Raw genomic sequence first — 24367 nt, forward strand, 5'->3', positions numbered from 1 at the left:
TTTTTATGAAGACGAGTTTAATGTGAGTGTTCCACATGAGCGCTGGACTAGCGTCTGAACGTTTGGAATTTATTACATTGTGGCCTCAGTTAACTGCATGAACCACTGTAACAAGATACATAGTTGCTTATATGTCAGACAACAGATTGTTGATTGTTAGCTGGTCGATAGCCTAGTGTTGAAGCGAGCTGAGCCAATGTGCCGTGTTTTGCACAATTGCTTACAAGTGGGCTAGCACCAACAATGTTTACAAGTACTTATGTATACGTCGGCGCATAGTTCTCGAACGAGTGCTCTATTTCATCAAAACACACACTGCTCGTATGATAAACCGTGACAACTTATGCCTTACCATGCCATATTCATGAAAAAACTAGCGAGGATGCATCTATTTCGGCAACAATTACGATGGTTCTCACATGATTCATGGGCACACAAAAGTAGCACCAGTTCCCATAGACAGATTCAAACAGAGTACTAGCCCCAAAGGGGTCTATAACAGGCAAGGTTCGGATAATTAGACACAATCCAAACTACTATTAAACACTAGCTGGGGAAACTATTTCATGCCTCGATCTAATTTGGGCTGGACACAAGATGGACCTTGCCATGAACATCATCGAGGACGTCCCGTAGTAGCTCAATCATGTGAACCTTCATGAAGACAACCTTGTGGCCTTGCCACTGATAAACTTGTTTGTGGAGGCATGCCACGTCATCTTCCTGCGTAAGCTTGACAAGAACAGTATGCCTCACAAATGAAGGATTAGCTTTGAACTTCTTGTGCTTCAGTACACCCTGGACAACATGCCTGACAACAGTGAGGCTGGAATACAACTCTTCATTGGTATAACCACAAATGGCTTCCAGGATCCAACAGCCTAAGAACTATGTTTTCCCAGCGCGTATATTCAGGTCATCCGACTCATAGCGAGTGACATGTACAACCACACAATCCTTGTCTGCATCAGGGCTCTAATTGAAACAGAAACAAATTCTGAATTACTTTTCAGTATAAGAAACACAAGTTATTTAAACCACTAGGTATAGCATGGCATCAAAGCTAATAAAATTTTGCATTATTAATCACCACATACTTAGATGAAAAACCACAATCGAGATCGGCAAAGAAGAAAATCGCCTTGGGCAGCTCAGCGGGGGGTGGGGGGGACACATCCTCGAAGGGGGAAAACTGCTCCTGCAGTGCCACGGGGGCTGTAACCTCAAACGGGGCGTTGACCATCTCAGTAGTGGCCGTGAGCGTATCTGGGGTCAGTGTAGGACCTTGATAAGAGGTGTCTAGAGGGGGTGATTAGACACTAAGTACCAAAGTTGCAGTTTTTAGCCTTTTTAGAGTTTGAGTGGAGTTTAGGCACAAGTTTAGCATTCACAACACATAGCAAGAAAGCATGCAAAGAGTATATGAGCAGCGGAAAATAAAGCATGCAACTTGCAAGAATGTAAAGCGAAGGGATTGGAGGATTCAAACGCAATTGGAGACATGGATGTTTTTGGCGTGGTTCCGATAGGTGGTGCTATCGTACATCCACATTGATGGAGACTTCAACCCACGAAGGGTAACGGTTGCGCGAGTCCACGGAGGGCTCCACCCAAGAAGGGTCCACGAAGAAGCAACCTTGTCTATCCCACCATGGCCGTCGCCCACGAAGGACTTGCCTCACTAGCGGTAGATCTTCACGAAGTAGGCGATCTCCTTGCCCTTACAAACTCCTTGGTTCAACTCCACAATCTTGTCGGAGGCTCCCAAATGACACCTAGCCAATCTAGGAGACACCACTCTCCAAGAAGTAACAAATGGTGCGTTGATGATGAACTCCTTGCTCTTGTGCTTCAAATGATAGTCTCCCCAACACTCAACTCTCTCTCATAGGATTTGGATCTGGTGGAAAGAGGGTTTGAGTGGAAAGCAACTTGGGGAAGGCTAGAGATCAAGATTCATATGGTAGGAATGGAATATCTTGGCCTCAGCACATGAGTAGGTAGTTCTCTCTCAGAAATAGGATGCCGGAAGTGTAGGTTTAGTCTGATGGCTCTCTCCACGAATGAAGAGGAGGTGGAGGGGTAGCCTCCACAAAAAATCTAACCGTTACACACAATCTACCAAACTCGGTGGGACTAAATCGTTAAACTCGGTCAGACCGATTTAGCAAATAATGTGACCGTCAGGGTTTTCGGTGGGACCGAAATGCAACTCGGTAGGACCGATTCGGTTAGGGTTAGGGCATAACGTAATCTCGGTGAGACCGATTACACAAACTCGGTAGGACCGATTTTGGTAATTAGCTAACCAGAGAGTTGGTCAGGCAAACTCGGTTGGACCGATTATCAAACTCGGTGGGACCGATTTTGATAATAAGTTAACCAGAGAGTTTGCATTGTAATCTCGGTAGTACCGATTGCTCAAACTCGGTGAGACCGATTTTGATAATGGACATACGCAGAGAGATTACAATCCCATCTCGGTGAGACCGAGATCCCTATCGGTGAGACCGATTTGCCTAGGGTTTGTGGCAGTGGCTAAGACATCAAAACTCGGTGGCGCCGGATAGAAAGAATCAGTGGGGTCGAGTTTGACTTTAGGTTTAGGACATATGTGGAAGTGGGAAAGTAGTTGAGGGTTTTGGAGTATAACACAAAGCACATGAAGCAAGAGGCTCATTAAGCAACACCTCATCCCTCCTTGATAGTATTGGCTTTTCCTATAGACTCAATGTGATCTTGGATCACTGAAATGTAAAATGAAGAGTCTTGAGCTTCAAGCTTTAGCAAATCCTTTGTCCTTAGCATCTTGAAGGAGTTCCCACATCATTTAGTCCATGCCACTCCAATGTTGAACTTATCTGAAATATACTAGATCAAAGTGTTAGTCCAACAAGAGATATGTTATCATTAATTACCAAAACCACCTAGGGAGCACTTGTGCTTTCAATCTCCCCCTTTTTGGTAATTGATGACAACATACATCAAAGCTTTAGATAAGGATATGAAGAATAGCAAGTAAAGCTTTGGAAAGACATGTAACAAGCATAGGCTCCCCCTACATGTATGCAATCATGTGAATATGAAATATAGAAGCATGTGATAGCATAACCATGATAGAGCAGGCAATGTGTTACATGTATCTTGGCCATATGCATCAGAGCAAAAGAAAATATTAAAGGAAATACCTTCATGCCCATGAGTCCTTCTTGCAAATAGTATGTACATCAGCAAGAATTCCTCATACACATGATTGTGATGCATATACTTACCTTGTAGTCTTGAGTTGGCTTAGGATAGAATGAACCTGCGTAAACAAGGTTAGATAACACAGATGCACCTACTAGCCAGAGCAAACAGAAGAAACCACAAGAATACCAAGACTGGATGACATGTAGAGAGTGAGTATTGAGTACCACATTAGACATGTCCCCAAGAGTAAAGATATGCAATGAATTTAAATGATCTCTTTCCCTTAGATGTCTTGCTCCCCCTGAATCTAACATGGGATACTGGGAGAAGATAGGGAACAGAAAATCAGAGCTGAAAGGTACAAAGAACAGAGCTAATGCAAGCTAATGCAAATAAGCACATATGAACATGCCTTTCCCCTCAAGAGGACATGTGGCATCTCTCCTATTGAACACCAAGCATCTGGGATCCTTGAGAAATACTTTCTACTAGTATTTTCTCCCCCCCGGAGATCTCTCTCTCCCCTTGAAGGATCTCTCTCTCTAAATGATAAGCTTTGATGTGATCTCTCTCTCCCCCTTTGACATCAATTTCCAAGAAGGGCTTGATAAAGATGTAACCTCTCTCTCCCTCTGGAATTTGACGTGAATGGGTTTGATCCTTGAGTCACAACATAAAGCAATGATGAAAATGTGATGCTTGTAGAGGACAAGATTCATTGAGTGGAGTAGGATCAGAAGAAACACAGAATAAGTGGAAAACTGTTTTTCCTGTTGTGAAATCGGTGGCACCGAGTGGTATGCTTCGGTGGTACCGAGAGTTTTCGGTTGGACTGAAAATAACAAATCGGTGTAACCGAGTTCATCGCAGAGAAAACACTTGTCACCTCAGTTCACTAGACTAATAAGATCTCACAAAGATTTGCAAGGAATTTACTGAAAGATATGCAAGGAATTGGATGCAGAAAATGCAGAGAAAACAGAAAGAAATCTAGATGAAGTTTTTTTTGAAAGGGAAACACATATGCATGAGACAAATGCAAAAACACAGAAGAAAACACAAGGGAACTTCATCTAGAGATGGTCGGCAACGAAGTCACCTATGTTAGAGTATATTGATTTAGGAGTCAAGTGAGATCACTTGATCATAGGTCATACTCATCGTTTAAGCTCAAAATGGAGTTGCCATTTTTCGTTTAAGCATCTTGATGTATTCACATCTTGTCAAGTTGCTTTAGCTCATGTCTCGGAGTAAAGCTTCTCTAAGATGGAATAACATACCTTGGTTGGTGGTGTTGTCCATGTAGTTGAACTTGCGTGGGTTGCTCAAGGTTGATGTAGCTCATCAAGAAATTTGGAGCACCACTTGGAATTTGAGTCCATCTACCTACATGGGTTAGTTCTTGCAAGGAAGAGCACTTGGGTATCCAAAAATGACAATCATGAAACTCAACATAGAATTTGTCAAAGGATATGTTTGAATGGTTTCGTGCTTCCTTGTCTTCAACCACCTTGTGTAGAGACTTGGTGATGTAGAGATTGCTCAAGATATGAGTAGGTTTCAACCTCATGGAATTTGATTCAACCAAGTACCTACATGGGTTAGATAGCATGCAAGATACGATTATATCCAGGACATAAGATTGTCATCATAAGAGAAATATCAAGGATTAGTCATAAGCTCATGTCTTGCATGTATCCAATGGAGTTTCTACTCCAAGTTTGAAGCATCAATGATGTTCAATTCTCCTCTTAACCTGCAAAACACTTTCTCATCAAGAGGTTTAGTGAATATATCCGCTAATTGATTTTCGGTGCGAACATGCTTAAGATCAATGTCACCCTTAGCAACATGATCTCGAATGAAATGATGACGAACTTCAATATGCTTAGTTCGAGAATGTTGCACATGATTATGACCAATTTTGATAGCACTTTCATTGTCACAAAGCAATGGAACATGTTTCACATATATCCCATAATCTTTAAGAGTTTGGGTCATCCAAAGTAATTGAGCACAACATGAACCAGCGGCAATATATTCAGCTTCGGCGGTGGATAAGGATACCGAGTTTTGTTTCTTGGAAGACCAAGACACAAGAGATCTACCAAGAAATTGACAAGTACCCGAAGTGAACTTTCTATCAACCTTGTCTCCAGCATAGTCCGAGTCGGAGTAGCCAACAAGATCGAAAGAGGCCCTCTTAGGATACCAAATGCCAAAATTTGGTGTATGGATTAAGTATCTCACTATCCTTTTCACAGCCTTAAGATGACATTCTTTAGGAGCAGCTTGATATCGTGCACACATGCACACACTTAGCATAATATCAGGACGTGAAGCACATAGATATAACAATGAACCAATCATAGAGTGATAAACCTTTTGATCAACCGGTTCACCATCTTTGGTCAAATCAAGATGTCCACTAGTAGGCATGGGTGTAGACATACCTTTGCATTCTTGCATATTGAACTTCTTGAATAAGTCCTTAGTGTGCTTCGTTTGAGAGACAAAAGTACCTTCCTTAGTTTGCTTGATTTGCAACCCAGGAAAGAATTTGAGTTCACTCATCATTGACATCTCAAACTTCTCCGACATTAGCTTTCCAAACTTCTCACTAAAATGAGGGTTAGTTGAACCAAATATAATATCATCAACATAGATTTGGCATACAAATAGTTCACCATTAACCCTTTTAGTAAAGAGTGTGGAATCAATTTTCCCAATTTCAAAGCCTTTTTCAATAAGGAACTTGGTCAAGCATTTATACCATGCTCTAGGAGCTTGTTTAAGACCATAAAGAGCTTTGTGAAGTTTGTAAACATGATTGGGTTTCTTAGGATTGACAAAGCCGGGAGGTTGTTTAACATAAACTTCCTCCTCTATTTCACCATTTAGAAAAGCACTTTTAATGTCCATTTGGTACAAGGTGATATCATGGTGATTAGCATAGGCAAGTAAGATGCGAATAGACTCAAGTCTAGCAACGGGGGCGTAAGTCTCACCATAGTCCATACCTTCGACTTGTGTGTAGCCTTGGGCGACGAGACGTGCTTTGTTGCGAACTACTTGTCCATCTTCATCTTGCTTGTTGCGAAACACCCATTTGGTACCGATGATGTTGTGGTTGTTGTCGGGCTTCTCAACCAATGTCCAAACTTGATTCCTCTCAAAGTTGTGTAGCTCTTCATGCATAGCATTTATCCAATCCGGATCTTCCAATGCTTCTTCAACCTTCATAGGTTCAATGCTAGAGATGAAAGAATAGTTTTCACAAAAGTTAGCTAGACGAGTTTTAGAGCGAGTGATTCTCCCGATTTGAATATCATTGTAGATTTGTTCCACGGGATGGTCTTTAGCAATTCTTGCTTGAACTCATGAAACCTTTGCTTGGATCTTCGTTGAACATCTTCTTCATCTTGTTCTTCTTCTTGGCCTTCTTCATTGTTGGCGTTGTTGTTCTCTTGTCGTGGTGGAGAAGGAGGTTGTTGACGTTCATCTTGATGCACTTCCTCGTTTCCTTCATCTTGGTGTGTCCTACTTGTGGATGCTTCCATATCAACTCTTGGTTCACCTTGTCGTGAAGTAGAAGCTTCCACTTGGACGGACGAGGTACTCTCCTTCACCTCCGTTGGACGAACCTTGCCAATAGACAAGTCTTGGATTGCTTCCGAAGGATCTTTGTCTCCTACATCAATTGGCAATTGCTCTACTTGCGAGCCGTTAGATTCATCAATCTTCACATCTACCGTCTCTTCAACCTTTCGGGTGAAATTGTTGTAGACACGGTAAGTGTGAGAGTTTGAGCCATAACCTAGTAGGAAACCTTCATGAGACTTAGGAGCAAATTTAGAACGACGATGCTTATCAAGAATGTAGCACTTTGAGCCGAATACTCGAAAGTATCCAACTTGGGGTTTGTTACCGGTGAGGAGCTCGTATGCCGTCTTGCCGAGTAGCTTGTGAAGATACAAGCGATTTGTTGCATGACAAGCTGTCTCAACCGCTTCTGCCCAAAAGTGCTTCGGCGTCTTGTACTCATCAAGCATCGTTCTCGCCATTTCGATGAGCGTCCGGTTCTTCCTCTCAACAACTCCATTTTGTTGAGGTGTGTACGTAGCCGAGAACTCGTGTGAAATCCCTTCTTCGTCAAGAAAGGTGTTCACATTTGCATTCTTGAACTCCGTTCCGTTGTCGCTGCGAACCTTCTTGATCTTCACTTCAAATTGATTTTGGGCCTTCCTAGCGAAGTTCTTGAAGATCTTCTGAACCTGCGATTTATCATCGAGAAAGAACACCCACGTAAATCTGGAAAAATCATCGACTATAACTAGACCAAAAGAATTTCCACCGAGACTCTTGTAAGAGTTGGGACCAAAGAGATCCATGTGAAGTAGCTCGAGTGGCCTCTTCGTGGTCATGATGTTCTTCACGGGATGCCTTCCTCCAACCTGTTTACCTGCCTGACAAGCACTGCATAGTCTATCCTTATCAAATATGACATCATTAACTCCAAGGATATGATTTCCCTTAATAAGCTTGTCAAGATTTCTCATGCCAACGTGACCTAGTCGTCTATGCCATAACCAACCTTTTGAGGATTTAGCAATGAAGCAAGTTTTAGGTTGAGCCTTTTTAGTGAAATCAACAATGTAAAGATCACCTCTACGCACACCAGTAAAGACCATTTTATGATTATCTCAACGAAACACTTGGCAATCTACTTCAGTAAATAGAACAGTGAAACCGAAATCAGCAAGTCTAGATACTGAAAGTAAGTTATAACCAAGAGATTCAACGAGCATAACATTTTGTATGGAGCTATCATGTGATATGGCCACCTTACTGAGGCCAACCACCTTACCCTTTGAGTTGTCACCGAAAGTGACATACTTTCGAGGGCTATCATTATCAGCAAGCTCACGAAACATGTCTTTATCTCCGGTCATGTGATCGGTACATCCACTGTCAAGGACCCATTCCTTTCCTCCTGACATATATCCCCAAAGATTTGCCATAAGACCAAAATGTCTCATTGCATCATCAAGATCGAAGTCACCATCATCATCCTCATCATAGTATCCATGTTCAACATCGTCATGTGGTGGATCAAATCCTAGAGAGGGTGATTTGTTAGAGTGATTTTGACAATGATCTTGTCTATGAATTTTTATAGCTTCGGAAATAACATCACTAATAATACCAACATTTCCTTTGGCGCGCATAAGGTTTGTAAATTCAAATAGACGATCACCAAACATAGGATCACTAGAATTCATTTTACTCAAGGCAATAGACTTATGGAGAATTTCATCTAGATTTTTCAAAGAATAATCAGGAAATCGTTCCTCAAGAAATTTCCATATAGTGTAGGCACACGCAAGAGTAGGCAGTTTTATAATCAAGTTTCTAGGCAAGCCTCTAGTGATAAGATTAACAGTTCTAACATTCCTAATCATGTCAATTGACTCATCAAGTGTAGGATGCATAGGATCAACACAAGGTGCACAAGGACTAGCAATGTACTTGTTCAAATGATATTGATTGAAAATTACAAGCATCTCATTTTTCCACTCATGAAAGTACTCTCCATCAAGAATAGGCACTCTATGTCTAAGACTCCCCAAAGTAGACTCATCCATCTTCCTCCAATGGTGATTAAACCAAAGCAATGGAGACCAATGCTCTAATACCACTTGTAGGACCTTGAGAAGAGGTGTCTAGAGGGGGGGTGATTAGACACTAAGTACCAAAGTTGCAGTTTTTAGCCTTTTTAAAGTTTGAGTGGAGTTTAGGCACAAGTTTAACATTCACAACACATAGCAAGAAAGCATGCAAAGAGTATATGAGCAGCGGAAAATAAAGCATGCAACTTGCAAGAATGTAAAGGGAAGGGATTGGAGGATTCAAACGCAATTGGAGACACGGATGTTTTTGGCGTGGTTCCGATAGGTGGTGCTATCGTACATCCACGTTGATGGAGACTTCAACCCACGAAGGGTAACGGTTGCGCGAGTCCACGGAGGGCTCCACCCAAGAAGGGTCCACGAAGAAGCAACCTTGTATATCCCACCATGGCCGTGGCCCACGAAGGACTTGCCTCACTAGTGGTAGATCTTCACGAAGTAGGCGATCTCCTTGCCCTTACAAACTCCTTGGTTCAACTCCACAATCTTGTCGGAGGCTCCCAAATGACACCTAGCCAATCTAGGAGACACCACTCTCCAAGAAGTAACAAATGGTGCGTTGATGATGAACCCCTTGCTCTTGTGCTTCAAATGATAGTCTCCCCAACACTCAACTCTCTCTCGTAGGATTTGGATCTGGTGGAAAGAGGGTTTGAGTGGAAAGCAACTTGGGGAAGGCTAGAGATCAAGATTCATATGGTAGGAATGGAATATCTTGGCCTCAGCACATGAGTAGGTAGTTCTCTCTCAGAAATAGGATGCTGGAAGTGTAGGTTTAGTCCGATGGCTCTCTCCACGAATGAAGAGGAGGTGGAGGGGTATATATAGCCTCCACACAAAATCTAACCGTTACACAAAATCTACAAAACTCGGTGGGACCGAATCGTTAAACTCGGTCAGACCGATTTAGCAAATAATGTGACCCTTAGGGTTTTCGGTGGGACCGAAATGCAACTCGGTAGGACCGATTCGGTTAGGGTTAGGGCATAATGTAATCTCGGTGAGACCGATTACACAAACTCGGTAGGACCGATTTTGGTAATTAGCTAACCAGAGAGTTGGTCAGGCAAACTCGGTTGGACCGATTATCAAACTCGGTGGGGCCGATTTTGATAATAAGTTAACCAAAGAGTTTGCATTCTAATCTCGGTAGTACCGATTGCTCAAACTCGGTGAGACCGATTTTGATAATGGACATACACAGAGAGATTACAAACCCATCTCGGTGAGACCGAGATCCCTATTGGTGAGACCAATTTGCCTAGGGTTTGTGGCAGTGGCTAAGACATCAAAACTCGGTGGCGCCGGATAGAAAGAATCAGTGGTGCCGAGTTTGACTTTAGGTTTAGGACATATGTGGAAGTGGGAAAGTAGTTGAGGGTTTTGGAGTATATCACAAAGCACATGAAGCAAGAGGCTCATTAAGCAACACCTCATCCCTCCTTGATAGTATTGGCTTTTCCTATAGACTCAATGTGATCTTGGATCACTGAAATGTAAAATGAAGAGTCTTGAGCTTGAAGCTTTAGCCAATCCTTTGTCCTTAGCATCTTGAAGGAGTTCCCACATCATTTAGTCCATGTCACTCCAATGTTGAACTTATATGAAATATACTAGATAAAAGTGTTAGTCCAACAAGAGATATGTTGTCATTAATTACCAAAACCACCTAGGGAGCACTTGTGCTTTCAGTCGGCTCGGTGGCTGCCTCCATCTTCTTGGACCTCTCTGTCTCGTGGGGATCAGCCTCCCGCGTCTGCTCCAATATCGGTAGATCTTTGCTTGGTTCTCCTTGGTCCATCATGAAACTGACGAATACTAGGAGACCACTAAAAGGAAAACACAATCGCAATGACAATGAAACAAAAAAGAGAGTGAGGATCGGTTACTGCTTTGCAGAAGTTCTTTTTTTTATCGGAACGAAAATATACCAACTTCACGGATCTGCTTACCTTCCCTTCGTTGGGAGAGAAGAATAGTGGCAGATGCGAGTGTTGCCTTTCTTGAAGACGGTGAGGGAGAAGGGGATTCAGCAAAGAGTGAAATGATGGTTGCTTCGTCCATCAAACTTAGATTGCGGGGAGGTGGGGGTTTGTGATACGACGGCTCGTTACTGCCGTGCAACGACCGAGGTGACTCTCTGCCTGCATACTGCCTTCTAATTTGGTGGATGGCATTTGGGCCCACACGCTGCATGGCCCGCATGTCGGTGAACAAAAGTATAACGGCATTCAGTAGACGGAGACATTTCAATGACCTAGGAGGAGCCAGAAGCGGTAGAGTGTCTCCACTATACTAGTAGTAATTGTTTTTCTGGGTAGGTGTAGAGTGTCTCCACTGTACTAGTAGTAATTGTTTCTCTCGGCCCAAGACAAAACAGCCCATCCACACTAGTAAATAGTAAAATCAATTCAAAAGCCCATATATTTACTGAATGAGAGGCGCTACCCACACCAAGCACACCCCCCCCCAAAACCTAGGTGCTCTTCTTCCTCCTTGCTCCTACCCACCTCACGTCAGCTCGCTCCACTCGTACCCCCAAATTCCTCACCTCACTCCTACAAAAAAAACCAGCTCCCCTTCTTCCTCACTCCTACAGAAACCCCCCAGCTCCCCTTCTTCTTCACTCGCACTACAACTAGGCTCGTCATTCGTTACTCTGCTCAAATCCGTGAGCGCGACGCGGTGCCCTTGAGGAAAATGGAGTCGGCTGACCCCAGCGCCAAGAAGATGAGGCTCCCGCCAGTGGTGACGCCTGTTGTAGATCCCGCACCCAGCAGCACGGGGAGAAGCGGCGACCCCGCCCCCACCGGATCCCAGGAACCCGTAGAATCTCGGGTGGACCGCATCAGCGATCTCCCGGACGCCATCCTTGGGGAGATCATCTCGCTTCTCCCCACCAAGAATTGCTGCCGCACCCAAGTCCTCTCAATTCGGTGGAGCCCTCTATGGCGCGCCGTGCCCCTTAATCTAGACTGTCGTCGGCTATCTCGCTTCAATGATTTTGAAATCCCCGGAGCCATCATCTCCTCCCACCAGGGCTCCGTTCAAAGCCTCTGCATCCCGTCATGCTACCTGAGAAAGCATACCATACCCTGCATGGGGGACGCCTGGCTGAAATCCCCTTAATTCACACAACTACAGCTGCTTGAGTTCTACTATTCCCCTGGAAATCACATACCACATACCGAACGCCATGAACTTGTGCCCTCAGCACCGATGTCCATCTTGCGGTTCTCCTCCTCTCTCCACACCGCCACCTTTGCACTATGCTACCTACCAGACAATCTGGTACTAAACCTTTGACTCCCATTTTTCAAGAAACTTTCACTTGTGCAGGTTCATATATCGGAGGCCTCATTGCACAACATCATCCACTCCAGTTGCCCTACCCTGGAGTGCTTGGTGCTTGTTTTCACAGTTAGAATCGGTTGTCTACAAATAAAGTCGCCTAACCTTGTAAGAATTGGAATTTCTTTTGACGGAAGGCAGCTCAGCATCCAAGATGCCCCTTCACTTCAAAGGTTGATCCTTGATTCTAGTTATTCACTGTTCCAAATAACCGTCCTCTCCGCGCCTAAATTGGAGACCTTGGGTGTAATACATGATCTTTGTGCTCATTTCAATATGATGTTTGGCTCCACAGTTCTTCAGGTACTTTATATTATCATCTACACTTGTAACCATAAGCTGCATTTTAAATTTCTGCGCATAAGTTATATATCATCTTGGAGTACACATTTTGTACTAATATTATGTTCTATGCTCAATGAAGAGTTTCTCCATGGATGGCCTATCAATGGTGCTGGATTCTGTCAAGATCTTATATATCCAAATGAATAGTTTTGATCTGAGCAAGATTATTGGCTTGATGCAATGCTTTCCATGTCTGGAGAAGTTGTATATAAAGGTGATAATTTCATGCACATTGGAAGCCCGCATATAGTGTACTAGAATTAACCGTTCAGCAGTTGCTCTTTCGACACTCCTCTTTTAGACCTTACTATTTTCAATCTTCATGTCTATTTAGGCAACATGACGGGGTAAGAAAGTTATAACTAATCGGTGGATTCGTAAGCATAGGGATTTTCTCACTTCTCATGAGATTCAATTGAAGTCAATAACACTAGAATGATATGTAGCCAACCGTGCAAGATTTGTCACATTCTTCCTGCTGAATGCGAGGTTACTATTGTCCATCAGGCTTAAGTTTATCAGCAGCATGGTTTTGACGGATGGGTATGTCGAAGAGCAAAAAAAGGAGTTTCAGGTGGGCAAAAGAGCTTCTGAACGTGTCGGGCTTCTATTTACAACATATTGTGGTCATAATCCAGTAAATTTTATGGCCCAGGATGTTCATTCTATGGACCTGACCGATCCATTTGACTGTGACTGCCGAAAACAGTGCTGGAGTTAGATGTTGTTGCCCTTTTTCAACTTGGGTTTTTTTGTAAACCTGATGAACAATTAACCCTCGTGCTTTTGTACAGTTTGTAAGCTGGAGTTAGATGTTCCTGCCATTTTCAACTCGGCTGTGACTGTCATATTTTCTTTGAAACAAGGCAAATGGCTTGCCATTCGTTTAATTTAGAGTGAAATATTGTAACAAATCCCAACCAAGGAAAATAACATCACTCTAGCCGGCTGCTTGAGCTCACTGTGCATTACAGAAGCCAAGTGATTAGCCCCCACCAGCACCCACAAACTTATTTAAAACTAGCACATCAAATGGGCTGTAAATTTTCATAGGAAAGGTTGCATGACCATGACTGATTTGGATTCTGACATTTGGGACCCGCGAGGAAATAGCCTATCCAAGGTGGTGTCGACTTACTAGGCAGTGAACAAACGATTCTGCCTACCAGCCATTGGATTGACATCCAACATCTGTCGTGTATCTTCTATCTCTTGTCTTCTTCTTCCTCCATCCGCCCAAACCAAACCACCCCATCAGCTCCGCCTGCTCCCGCCTCCCATGGCTGGCTGCGCTTCAGCATTAAGCTCGAGGAGACCTTCGATGTTCATACGGTACGCAACGACGACAATAGTTTTTTTCGTAATTAAGCATGACTTCAACTATTTTAACGTATATTTTTCATCTTTTCCAATTCGACTAGCTTATCACATGCTTTGCAAGACGCTATGTCTTGGAGAGGATGGGTTTTGAAGACCATGAAAGTATGGAAACCAAAAAAATTATCCTAAGTACCCATCATGGTGTGGATTTTCAAGTAAAGATGTACAATGCTCAGAGTGTAACCCATTTTGGTTGCAAAAACTGGGAAGCACTTTGCAAGATGTATGGTTTTGATGAGGGTATGCTTATCACCATGGATCTTGGTGATCCTACAATCGCGCAAGAGAGACCTACGATTTTCGTCCTTGTGGATACACCTCCAATTCTTCCCCCATGTGAGCTTAACATAGTTATTAAGTAATTTATATTGTTTATTTCAAAATAGTTGACAAGTTATTTTCCATGGACAGCTTATTTTCATTCTTCAAAGAATGTGCGAAAGATGGTAGACAGAACCTACTACACCGAAGGCTCCGAACTAACTTATCAGGAGAAAAATCATCTGGTCGCATTTTGTACTGATCTTGAGAATTACAATGTCTATAATCAAACTCCTCAACATTATGGTCAATATGTGCCACTAGTGCACGTGTTGAACTACGGTAACTACCATGGAGATACCCTGGTAAGATTTTTTACTATTACGACATCTGTGCATCTTTTTGCACACTTCTAAAACTAGTACATCATATCATTGCTAACTACGAAGTTATTACTATATTTTTCAACATATAATCCCGAATGATTGTGTGCCTCATCTGATGTATACACACGGTAGCCTTCATGTTTTGAACATACAACCAGGTCTTCCTGCGAATCTGAACTGTCCATACCGGGTTTCTAAAAGAAGTGGAGACATGACAATCAAAGAATGGAAAAAATGTATGGACAGTCGTAAGGAGCTTCTTGGAAGCAACAATCAGCGAAGGGCAAAAATTGGAGACAGGATGATCGCCATTCTTCATAATGGAGAGTCAGGGTCTATATTGTTTTAAGCTATTTTACCTTAAGGGTGTTTAGGTCATGTCCTACCTGATACTAATGATCATGTGCTAAGAACAATTATGTAGGGTTGGGTTCGATGACTATGAGGATGATGATCGTATGACTTATTATTAATAACGAGTAGAAGTTGTATGATGATGCATGATTAGTAGGACTTGTTATTATATATGATGATGTATGATGCAAGCATGCATGAGTTAATTATTATATCAGCTCGTGAAATGAACATATATAGCAGCAGCAATTGGTAAACCAAGGACGAAGATATAAGAGAGGACACTTCTCTCTATTATCTAGCTAATAACAACCTAAAAATAACCCCCAAAACCCCTAAAGCAGCCACTTTTCTAAAAAAAACATGGACTTTTGGTCCCGGTTGGTGCCACCAACCGGGACAAAAGGCCCCCTGACTGGGCTCGGCGCACAGGGCCACGTGGAGGCACATTGGTCCCGGTTCGTGTTTGAACTGGGACTAATGGGTGGAGGTATTAGTAACGACCAATTAGTCCCGGTTCTTGAACCGGGACTAAAGGCCCTTACGAACCGGGACCATGCTTAACGGCTTAGAATCAGGACTTCAAAGACGTTTTGAACGTCATGGACCATATGAGATGTTCCAGGAGTTGAAGTTAATATTTCAAGCAAATACCCAAGTTGAGAGATATGAAGTCTCCAACAAGTTCTATAGCTAAAAGATGGAGGAGAATTGCTCAACTAGTGAGCAAGTTCTTAGATTGTCTAAGTACTACAATCGCTTGAATCAAGTGGGAGTTAATCTTCCAGATAAGATAGTGATTGGCAGAGTTCTCTAGTCACCATCACCAAGTTACTGGAACTTCGTGATGAACTATAATGCAAGGGATGACGAAAATGATTCCCGAGCTCTTTGTGATGCTGAAATTGACGAAGGTAGAAATCAAGAAAAGAACATCAAGTGTTGATGATTGATAAGACCACTAGTTTCAAGAAAAGGGCAAAGGAAAAGAAAGGGAGCTTCAAGTAGAATGGCAAGCAAGTTGTCACTCCCGTGAAGAAGCCCAAAGCTGGACCAAAGCCTGAAACTAAGTGCTTCTACTGCAAAGGAAATGGTCACTGGAAGCGGAAATGCCCTGAATATTTGGTGGATAAGAAGGATGGCAAAGTGAACAAGGGCATATTTGATATACAGGTTGTTGATGTGTACCTTACTAGTGTTTATAGTAGCCCCTGAGTATTTGATACTTGTTCGGTTGCTAAGATTAGTAACTCGAAACAGGAGTTACAGAATAAACAGAGACTAGTTGAGGGTGAAGTAACGATGTGTGTTTGGAAGTGGTTCCAAGATTGATATGATCATCATCGTACACTCCCTATATTTTCGAGATTAGTGTTGAACCTAAATAAATGTTATTTGTTATTTGCGTTGAGCATAAATATGATTAGATCATGTTTATTGCGATGCGATTATTCATCTAAGACAGAGAATAAATTGTTATTCTGTTTACATGAATAAAACCTTCTATGGTCATACACCCAATGTTGATGGTTTATTGAATCTTGATCATGGTGATACACATATTCATAATATTGATGCCAAAAGATGCAAAGTTGATAATGATAGTGCAACATATTTGTGGCACTGCCATTTGGGTCATATCGGTGTAAAGCGCATGAAGAAACTCCATAAAGATGGATTTTTTGAATCATTTGATTATGAATCATTTGATGCTTGCGAACCGTGCCTTATGGGCAAGATGACTAAAACTCCGTTCTCCGGAACAATGGAACGAGCTAGTGACTTATTGGAAATAATACATACTGATGTATGCGGTCCAATGAGTATTGATGCTCGTGGCAGGTATCGTTATTTTCTGACCTTCACAAGATGATTTGAGCATATATGAGTATATCTACTTAATGAAACACAAGTCTGAAACATTTGAAAAGTTCAAAGAATTTCAGAGTGAAGTGGAGCATCATCGTAACAACAAAATAAAGTTTCTATGATCTGATCATGGAGGAGAATATTTGAGTTACGAGTTTGGCCTTCATATAAAACAATGTGGAATAGTTTCACAGTTCACACCACCTGGAACACCACAACGTTATGGCGTGTCCGAATGTCGTAACCGCACTTTATTGGATATTGTGCGACCTATGATGTCTCTTATCGGTTTACCACTATCATTTTGGGGTTATGCATTAGAGACAGTTGCATTCACTTTAATAGGGCACCATCGAAATCCATTGAGACGACGGCTTATGAACTGTGGTTCGGCAAGAAACCAAAGTTGCCGTTTCTTAAAGTTTGGGGCTGTGATGCTTATGTGAAAAAGTTTCAACCTGATAAGCTCGAACCTAAATCGGAGAAGTGCGCCTTCATAGAATACCCAAAGGAAACTGTTGGGTACACCTTCTATCACAGATCCGAAGGCAAGATATTCGTTGCTAAGATGGATCCTCTCTAGAGAAGGAGTTTCTCTCGAAAGAAGTGAGTGGGAGGAAAATAGAACTTGATGAGGTAATTGTACCTTCTCCCTTATTGGAAAGTAGTTCATCCCAGAAGACAGTTCCAGTGATTCCTACACAAATTAGTGAGGAAGTTAATGATGATGATCATGAAACTTCAGATCAAGTTGCTACCGAACCTCGTGGGTCTTCCAGAATAAGATCCGCACCAGAGTGGTACGGTAATCCTGTTCTGGAAGTCATGTTACTAGACCATGATGAACCTACGAACTATGAGGAAGCGATGATGAGCCCAGATTCCGCGAAATGGCTTGAGGCCATGAAATCTGAGATGGGATCCATGTATGAGAACAAAGTGTGGACTTTGGTTGTCTTGCCCGATGATCGGCAAGCCATAGAAAATAAATGGATCTTCAAGAGGAAGACGGCCGCTGATAGTAGTGTTACTATCTACAAAGCTCGACTTGTCGCAAAAAGTTTTTCGACAAGTTCAAGGTGTTGAATACGATGAGATTTTCTCACTCATATCGATGCTTAAGTCTGTCCGAATCATGTTAGCAATTGCCACATTTTATGAAATCTGCCAAATGGATGTCAAAACTGCATTCCTTAATGGATTTATTAAATAAGAGTTGTATATGATGCAACCAGAAGGTTTTGTCAATCCTAAAGGTGCTAACAAAGTGTGCAAGCTCCAGCAATCCATCAATGGACTGGTGCAAGCATCTCGGAGTTGGAATATACGCTTTGATGAGTTGATCAAAGCATATGGTTTTATGCAGACTTTTGGAACGGCCTGTATTTACAAGAAAGTGAGTGGGAGCACTACAGCCTTTCTGATAAGTATATGTGAATGGCATATTGTTGATCGGAAATGATGTAGAATTTTCTAGAAAGCATAAAGGAGTGTTTGAAAGGAGTTTTTCAAAGAAAGACCTTAGTAAAGCTACTTACATATTGAGCATCAAGATCTATTGAGATAGATCAAGATGCATGATAAGATTTTCAATTAGTACATACCTTGACAAGATTTTAAAGTAGTTCAAAATGGAACAGTCAAAGAAAGAGTTCTTGCCTGTGATGCAAATGTGTGAAGTTGAGTAAGACTCAAAACCCGACCATGGCAGAAAATAGAAAGAGAATGAAAAGTCATTCCCTATGCCTCAGTCATAGGTTCTATAAAGTATGCTATGTTGTGTACCAGACCTATTGTATACCTTGCTCTGAATTTGGCAAAGGAATTCAATTTTGATCTAAGAGTAGATCACTGGACAGCGGTCAAGAATATCCTTAGTGAGGACTAATGAGATGTTTCCCGATTATGGAGGTGATAAAAGAGTTCGTCGTAAAGAGTTACATCGATGCAAGCTATTACACCGACCCACATGACTCTAAGTCTCAATCTGGATACATATTGAAAGTGGGAGCAATTAGCTAGAGTAGCTCCGTGCAGAGCATTGTAGACATAGAATATTTGCAAAATACATACGGCTCTGAATGTGACAAACCCGTTGACTAAACTTCTCTCACGAGCAAAACATGATCATACCTTAGTACTCTTTGGGTGTTAATCACATAGTGATGTGACCTAGATTATTGACTCTAGTAAACCCTTCGGGTGTTGATAGTGTTAATCACATACAGATGTGAATATTGGTGTTGAAGCACATGATGATGTGAACTAGATTATCAACTCTAGTGCAAGTGGGAGACTGGAGGAAATATGCCCTAGAGGCAATAATAAAGTTATTATTTATTTCCTTATTTCATGATAAATGTTTATTATTCATGCTAGAATTGTATTAACCGGAAACATGATACATGTGTGAATACATAGACAAACTGAGTGACTAGTATGCCTCTACTTGACTAGCTCATTAATCAAAGATGGTTATGTTTCCTAGCCATGGACAAAGAGTTATCATTTGATTAACGGGATCACATCACTAGGAGAATGATGTGATTGACTTGACCCATTCCGTTAGCTTAGCACTTGATCGTTTAGTATGTTGCTATTGCTTTCTTCATGACTTATACATGTTCCTATGACTATGAGATTATGCAACTCCCGTTTACCGGAGGAACACTTTGTGTGCTACCAAACGTCACAACGTAACTGGGTGATTATAAAGGTGCTCTACAGGTGTCTCCAAAGGTACTTGTTGGGTTGGCGTATTTCGAGATTAGGATTTGTCACTCCGATTGTCGGAGAGGTATCTCTGGGCCCACTCGGTAATGCACATCAATATAAGCCTTGCAAGCATTGCAACTAATGAGTTAGTTGCGGGATGATGTATTACGGAACGAGTAAAGAGACTTGCCGGTAACGAGATTGAACTAAGTATTGAGATACCGACGATCGAATCTCGGGCAAGTAACATACCGATGACAAAGGAAACAACGTATGTTGTTATGCGGTTTTGACCGATAAAGATCTTCGTAGAATATGTGGGAGCCAATATGAGCATCCAGATTCCGCTATTGGTTATTGACCGGAGACATGTCTCGGTCATGTCTACATAGTTCTCGAACCCGTAGGGCCCGCACGCTTAAAGTTCGATGATGGTTATATTATGAGTTTATGTGTTTTGATGTACCAAAGGTAGTTTGGAGTCCCGGATGAGATCGGGGACATGACGAGGAGTCTCGAAATGGTCGAGACGTAAAGATCGATATATTGGACGACTATATTCGGACATCAGAAAGGTTCCGAGTGATTCGGGTATTTATTGGAGTACCGGAGAGTTACGGGGAATTCGTCGGGGAGAAGTATTGGGCCTTATTGGGCCATACGGGAAAGAGAGAGGGGCTGCCTAGGGCAGGCCGCGCGCCCGCCAAGGCCTAGTCCGAATTGGACTAGGGGGAGGGGCTGCGCCTCCTCCTTCCTTCCATTCTTTCTTCCCTTTCCTTGACTCCTACTCCTACTACATTGAGGGTGGGGGGAGTCCTACTCCATCCCCAGGGCGCGCCACAGAGAGGGCCGGCCCCTCCCCTCCTCCCCTCCTTTATATACTGAGGCAAGGGGCACCCCATAGAAACAACAATTGATTCCTTGGATCTCTTAGCCGTGTGCGGTGCCCCCCTTCACCATAATCCACCTCGATAATATCGTAACGGTGCTTAGGTGAAGCCCTGCGTCGGTAGAACATCATCATCGTCACCACGCCGTCGTGCTGACGGAACTCTTCCTCAAAGCTCGACTAGATCGGAGTTCGAGGGACGTCATCGAGTTGAACGTGTGCTGAACTCGGAGGTGCCGTGCGTTCGGTACTTGATCGGCCGGATCGTGAAGACGTACGACTACATCAACTGCGTTGTGCTAACGCTTCCGCTTTCGGTCTACGAGGGTACGTGGACACACTCTCCCCTCTCGTTGCTATGCATCACCATGATCCTGTGTGTGCGTAGGATTTTTTTTAAAATTACTACGTTCCCCAACAAAACCGACTTCTCAGTGTCCAATCATGTGTTGCTGCTTCTGCCTCTTTCATATTTTAACCTTATTATAAGAAACTTAATACTGACTTTTGAACCAAAAAATCTATAATTTGAGTATCTAAGTATAGGTTAAACTAATGTTCCTTTTTATTGAGAGCTTTTGACGTTGGTCATAAGCTTACAAAATTCATCATTACGCCTGCATTTGATAAAGAGAGTAAGTCATTATTCAGATCCCCTCTTTTGTCTGTTCTTAGTTGCTTAAGGGAGAGTGATCCTTAACATTGGCATATGATCATCTTACCATTATTACTTTTAATTTCGCACAAAGTTGTGTATGTTCTTCATTGAATTTACTGTACTTTTGACTAATTGTGTGGACACAAAAAGTTCTCAAGAGAGATAATGGTGTGTTACTAAACCAAAGAGGTGCAGGGTGGTCGGCAGAGACAAAGACCCCGATGCTTCTCGCAAGATGTCCAAAGAATTACCTTTACATGCATGCTCGTAACAGAAGTACCTCTACATCGTCGCCTTGAGATATACTTTTTACTGCCGTTGCAACACACGGACATGTTTGCCGGTAAACTAAGAAATAAGGTCTGATACATCCGTAGTGCAAGACAGTGTAATCCACATTGAGTGGACATTGTATTCCTCTCATACACATAGACAATTACAAGAGATTGAATACATATACATATGCACAAAAGGGTATATCTAGACGTATGCACAAGTCATTTGTTTTGTGTATGATGTTATCTTGACAGTTTATTTTCTTTGTTTTATTTACTTTCGACATGTTGGACTAATAATTGACTAATTGTTAATCCATGTACCATCATCTAATCCTGCTCAGCACTGCAAAGAAAGGCTAGTTAATTACTTAGTCAACGGGGCACGAGGGGACGATGTCACTGAAATCTGCGCCTGGATCCCCACTGTATAGAAATGAAATGTCTCGGCTGCAATGGCGGATCTGGTCGCTTGCGTGCACGAGATCGATGAAAATTTTGGCTGCATTCGCACGCATTTCCCGGTCACTCTCAGCTCACAGGCAGTAGCGCAGGCGTACATGCAGGTCGGTCGTCGCTGACATTTTCAGATTTTCTTCTCCGCCACCGCACCGAGCCGTGCGTGCGTGCAAGCTGCAGGTCTAGCCACCGATGGATTTCGTGTGGGCGGTTGTGGCGGCGGCCGCGGCGGTGCTGGCAACGTGGGTGCTGAGCGCGCTGGTGTGGAGGCCGCGCGCCATCGCCCGGCAGCTCCGCGCGCAGGGCGTGGCCGGGCCGGGCTACAGGTTCCTGGCCGGGAACCTCGGCGAGATCAAGCGGCTCCGCGCCGCCACCGCCGGCGCCGTGCTGGACGTCGGCTCCCACGACCTTGTCCCCATGGTGCAGCCTCACATGCGCGAATGGATCCCCGTCCACGGTACCAAACTCATCGGCCTGCATCTGTAATTCCTTCCATTATTCCATGCCGACCCTGTGCTCTGTGGTCTGTGCACTGCAGGACGCACGTTCTTGTACTGGTTCGGAGCGCGGCCGACCCTGTGCGTGGCGGACGTGAGCATGGTGAGCCAGGTGCTCCTGGACCGCACCGGGCTGTACCCCAAGAACACCGGGAACCCGCACATCGCCCGCCTGCTCGGCAAGGGGCTCGTGTTCGCGGACGGCGACGAGTGGAAGCGCCACCGCAAGGTCGTCCACCCTGCCTTCAACATGGACAAGCTCAAGGTACGTACGCAGGAACCACACGATCGACGTGCGTCATCCAGCTCCAGCGCTAACTTAACAGCTGCCATTGGTATGGCACGAGCGACAGGTGATGACGGCGACCATGTCGGACTGTGCCGGGTCAATCATGTCGGAGTGGAAAGCGAAGGTGGACGAGGGAGGCGGCGCGGCGGAGATCGAGCTGGGCAGCCAGTTCGAGGAGCTCACCGCGGATGTCATTTCCCACACGGCGTTCGGAGCTAGCTACAGAGAGGGGAAGCGAGTCTTTCTCGCGCAGAGGGAGCTCCTATTCCTTGCCTTCTCCACCGTTTACAATGTCCAAATCCGGGCATTTAGGTGCTTAACTACTTGCTTCCTTTTTTCATTTTGTAACTTGGTTCAAAACGATACTGCAAGATTATAATCTGTATATTGGAGCATGCATGTGTTCATGGAATTCGATGGTCATCAGGTACCTGCCAACGCAAAAGAACCTCAAGATATGGAGGCTCGACAAGGAGGTGAGGGGCATGCTCACCGACATCATCAAGAGTCGGCTCGCAACCAAGGACACCATGGGGTACGGGAACGACCTGCTCGGGCTGATGTTGGAGGCGTGCACTCCGGAGGAGCACGGCCAGGAACCGCTTCTAAGCATGGACGAGATCATAGACGAGTGCAAGACCTTCTTCTTCGCTGGCCACGACACTAGCTCGCACATGCTTTCATGGACCATGTTCTTGTTGAGCACACATCCAGAATGGCAGCAGAAGCTCAGGGCGGAGGTGGTGAGAGAGTGCGGTAATGAGGTTCCCGCCGGTGACGTGCTCAACAAATTGAAGCTAATCAACGTGTTCCTGCTAGAAACTCTTAGGTTATACAGTCCTTTGTCGACCATTCAGAGAAAGGCAGGTTCAGATCTTGAGGTCGGTGGCATCACGGTGCCCAAAGGCACGGTCCTGACCATCCCCATCGCGACGATACACCGTGACAAGGAGGTATGGGGAGAGGATGTCCATGAATTCAATCCTCTCAGGTTCGAAAACGGAGTGATGCGGGCAGCAAAGCATCCTAATGCATTCTTGTCTTTCTCTGGTGGGCCAAGGTCGTGCATTGGGCAAAACTTCGCGATGATCGAGGCCAAGATTGTGATCGTTATGATTCTTCAGAGGTTCTCCTTCTTCCTATCCCCTAAGTATGTCCATGCCCCCATGGACGTGATCACACTACGGCCCAAGTTTGGTCTTCCCATGGTCCTCAAGAGCCTAGAGATGTAGAGGCATGTGTAATGTGTTGAGTATAACACAAGATTTTATATTTGTTTGACTAGGGTATAGTTTATGTTGTACACTAGATATGTTTGTGTAACCGCTATAAGCTCTTGTTTGGGCTCAGAAACCCCACACATTCAACTACATTGATGTTGCTAGCTGACTAGTTGCAAATAATTCATGCAAGCACGGTGAATTTACCGCCCCTCCAACCCACACGACAACTTGGGCTTGCTGACAATGCAACACTTCATGTTCAATGATTCCTATAGTGTTTTGTATGAAAAATTGTCATCTTAATATGTGCTTTGTCCGAACTTTGAGAAATCCTAAGTCCATGAAGTCGCCTTCTAAAATCTTCAACCAATCCCCTAGGCAAGAAACACTGGATAATACAAAAGAGCCCCCAAGGCGCAGAATTTGATCTTCTGGACCGCAACCCTCATGTGAGCAAAGAAAGTATGAGATGTGAAGTGATTCTTCCTATGCAGTGCAACCGCCATCCATTCGATTCATTCATTCGCCACATCT

The 24367-nt window shown here is 43.6% G+C and overlaps 1 protein-coding gene across 1 annotated transcript; it reads left to right on the forward strand.

The window, feature by feature from the left end:
- The first annotated feature begins 21952 nt into the window (after positions 1–21952).
- Positions 21953–23992, forward strand: LOC119306641 (cytochrome P450 709B2-like). The gene is made up of 4 exons (XM_037582815.1): positions 21953–22281; positions 22363–22586; positions 22675–22922; positions 23038–23992. Exons 1-4 carry the CDS (start codon positions 22017–22019, stop codon positions 23840–23842), a joined length of 1542 nt encoding a protein of 513 aa, XP_037438712.1. The 5' UTR covers positions 21953–22016; the 3' UTR covers positions 23843–23992.
- The last annotated feature ends 375 nt before the right edge of the window (positions 23993–24367 follow it).

This window comes from Triticum dicoccoides, chromosome 5B (assembly GCF_002162155.2).
Source record: "Triticum dicoccoides isolate Atlit2015 ecotype Zavitan chromosome 5B, WEW_v2.0, whole genome shotgun sequence".
Taxonomy (NCBI): domain Eukaryota; kingdom Viridiplantae; phylum Streptophyta; class Magnoliopsida; order Poales; family Poaceae; genus Triticum; species Triticum dicoccoides.

What these genes read in the sequence shown, in the direction of transcription:
- LOC119306641 (XM_037582815.1), top strand. Translation starts at nt 22,017, where the DNA reads ATGGATTTCGTGTGGGCGGTTGTGGCGGCGGCCGCGGCGGTGCTGGCA. An exon ending in TCAACATGGACAAGCTCAAG is followed by an intron (nt 22,587 to 22,674) that starts GTACGTACGCAG and finishes CACGAGCGACAG; the next exon opens with GTGATGACGGCGACCATGTC. An exon ending in GTCCAAATCCGGGCATTTAG is followed by an intron (nt 22,923 to 23,037) that starts GTGCTTAACTAC and finishes GATGGTCATCAG; the next exon opens with GTACCTGCCAACGCAAAAGA.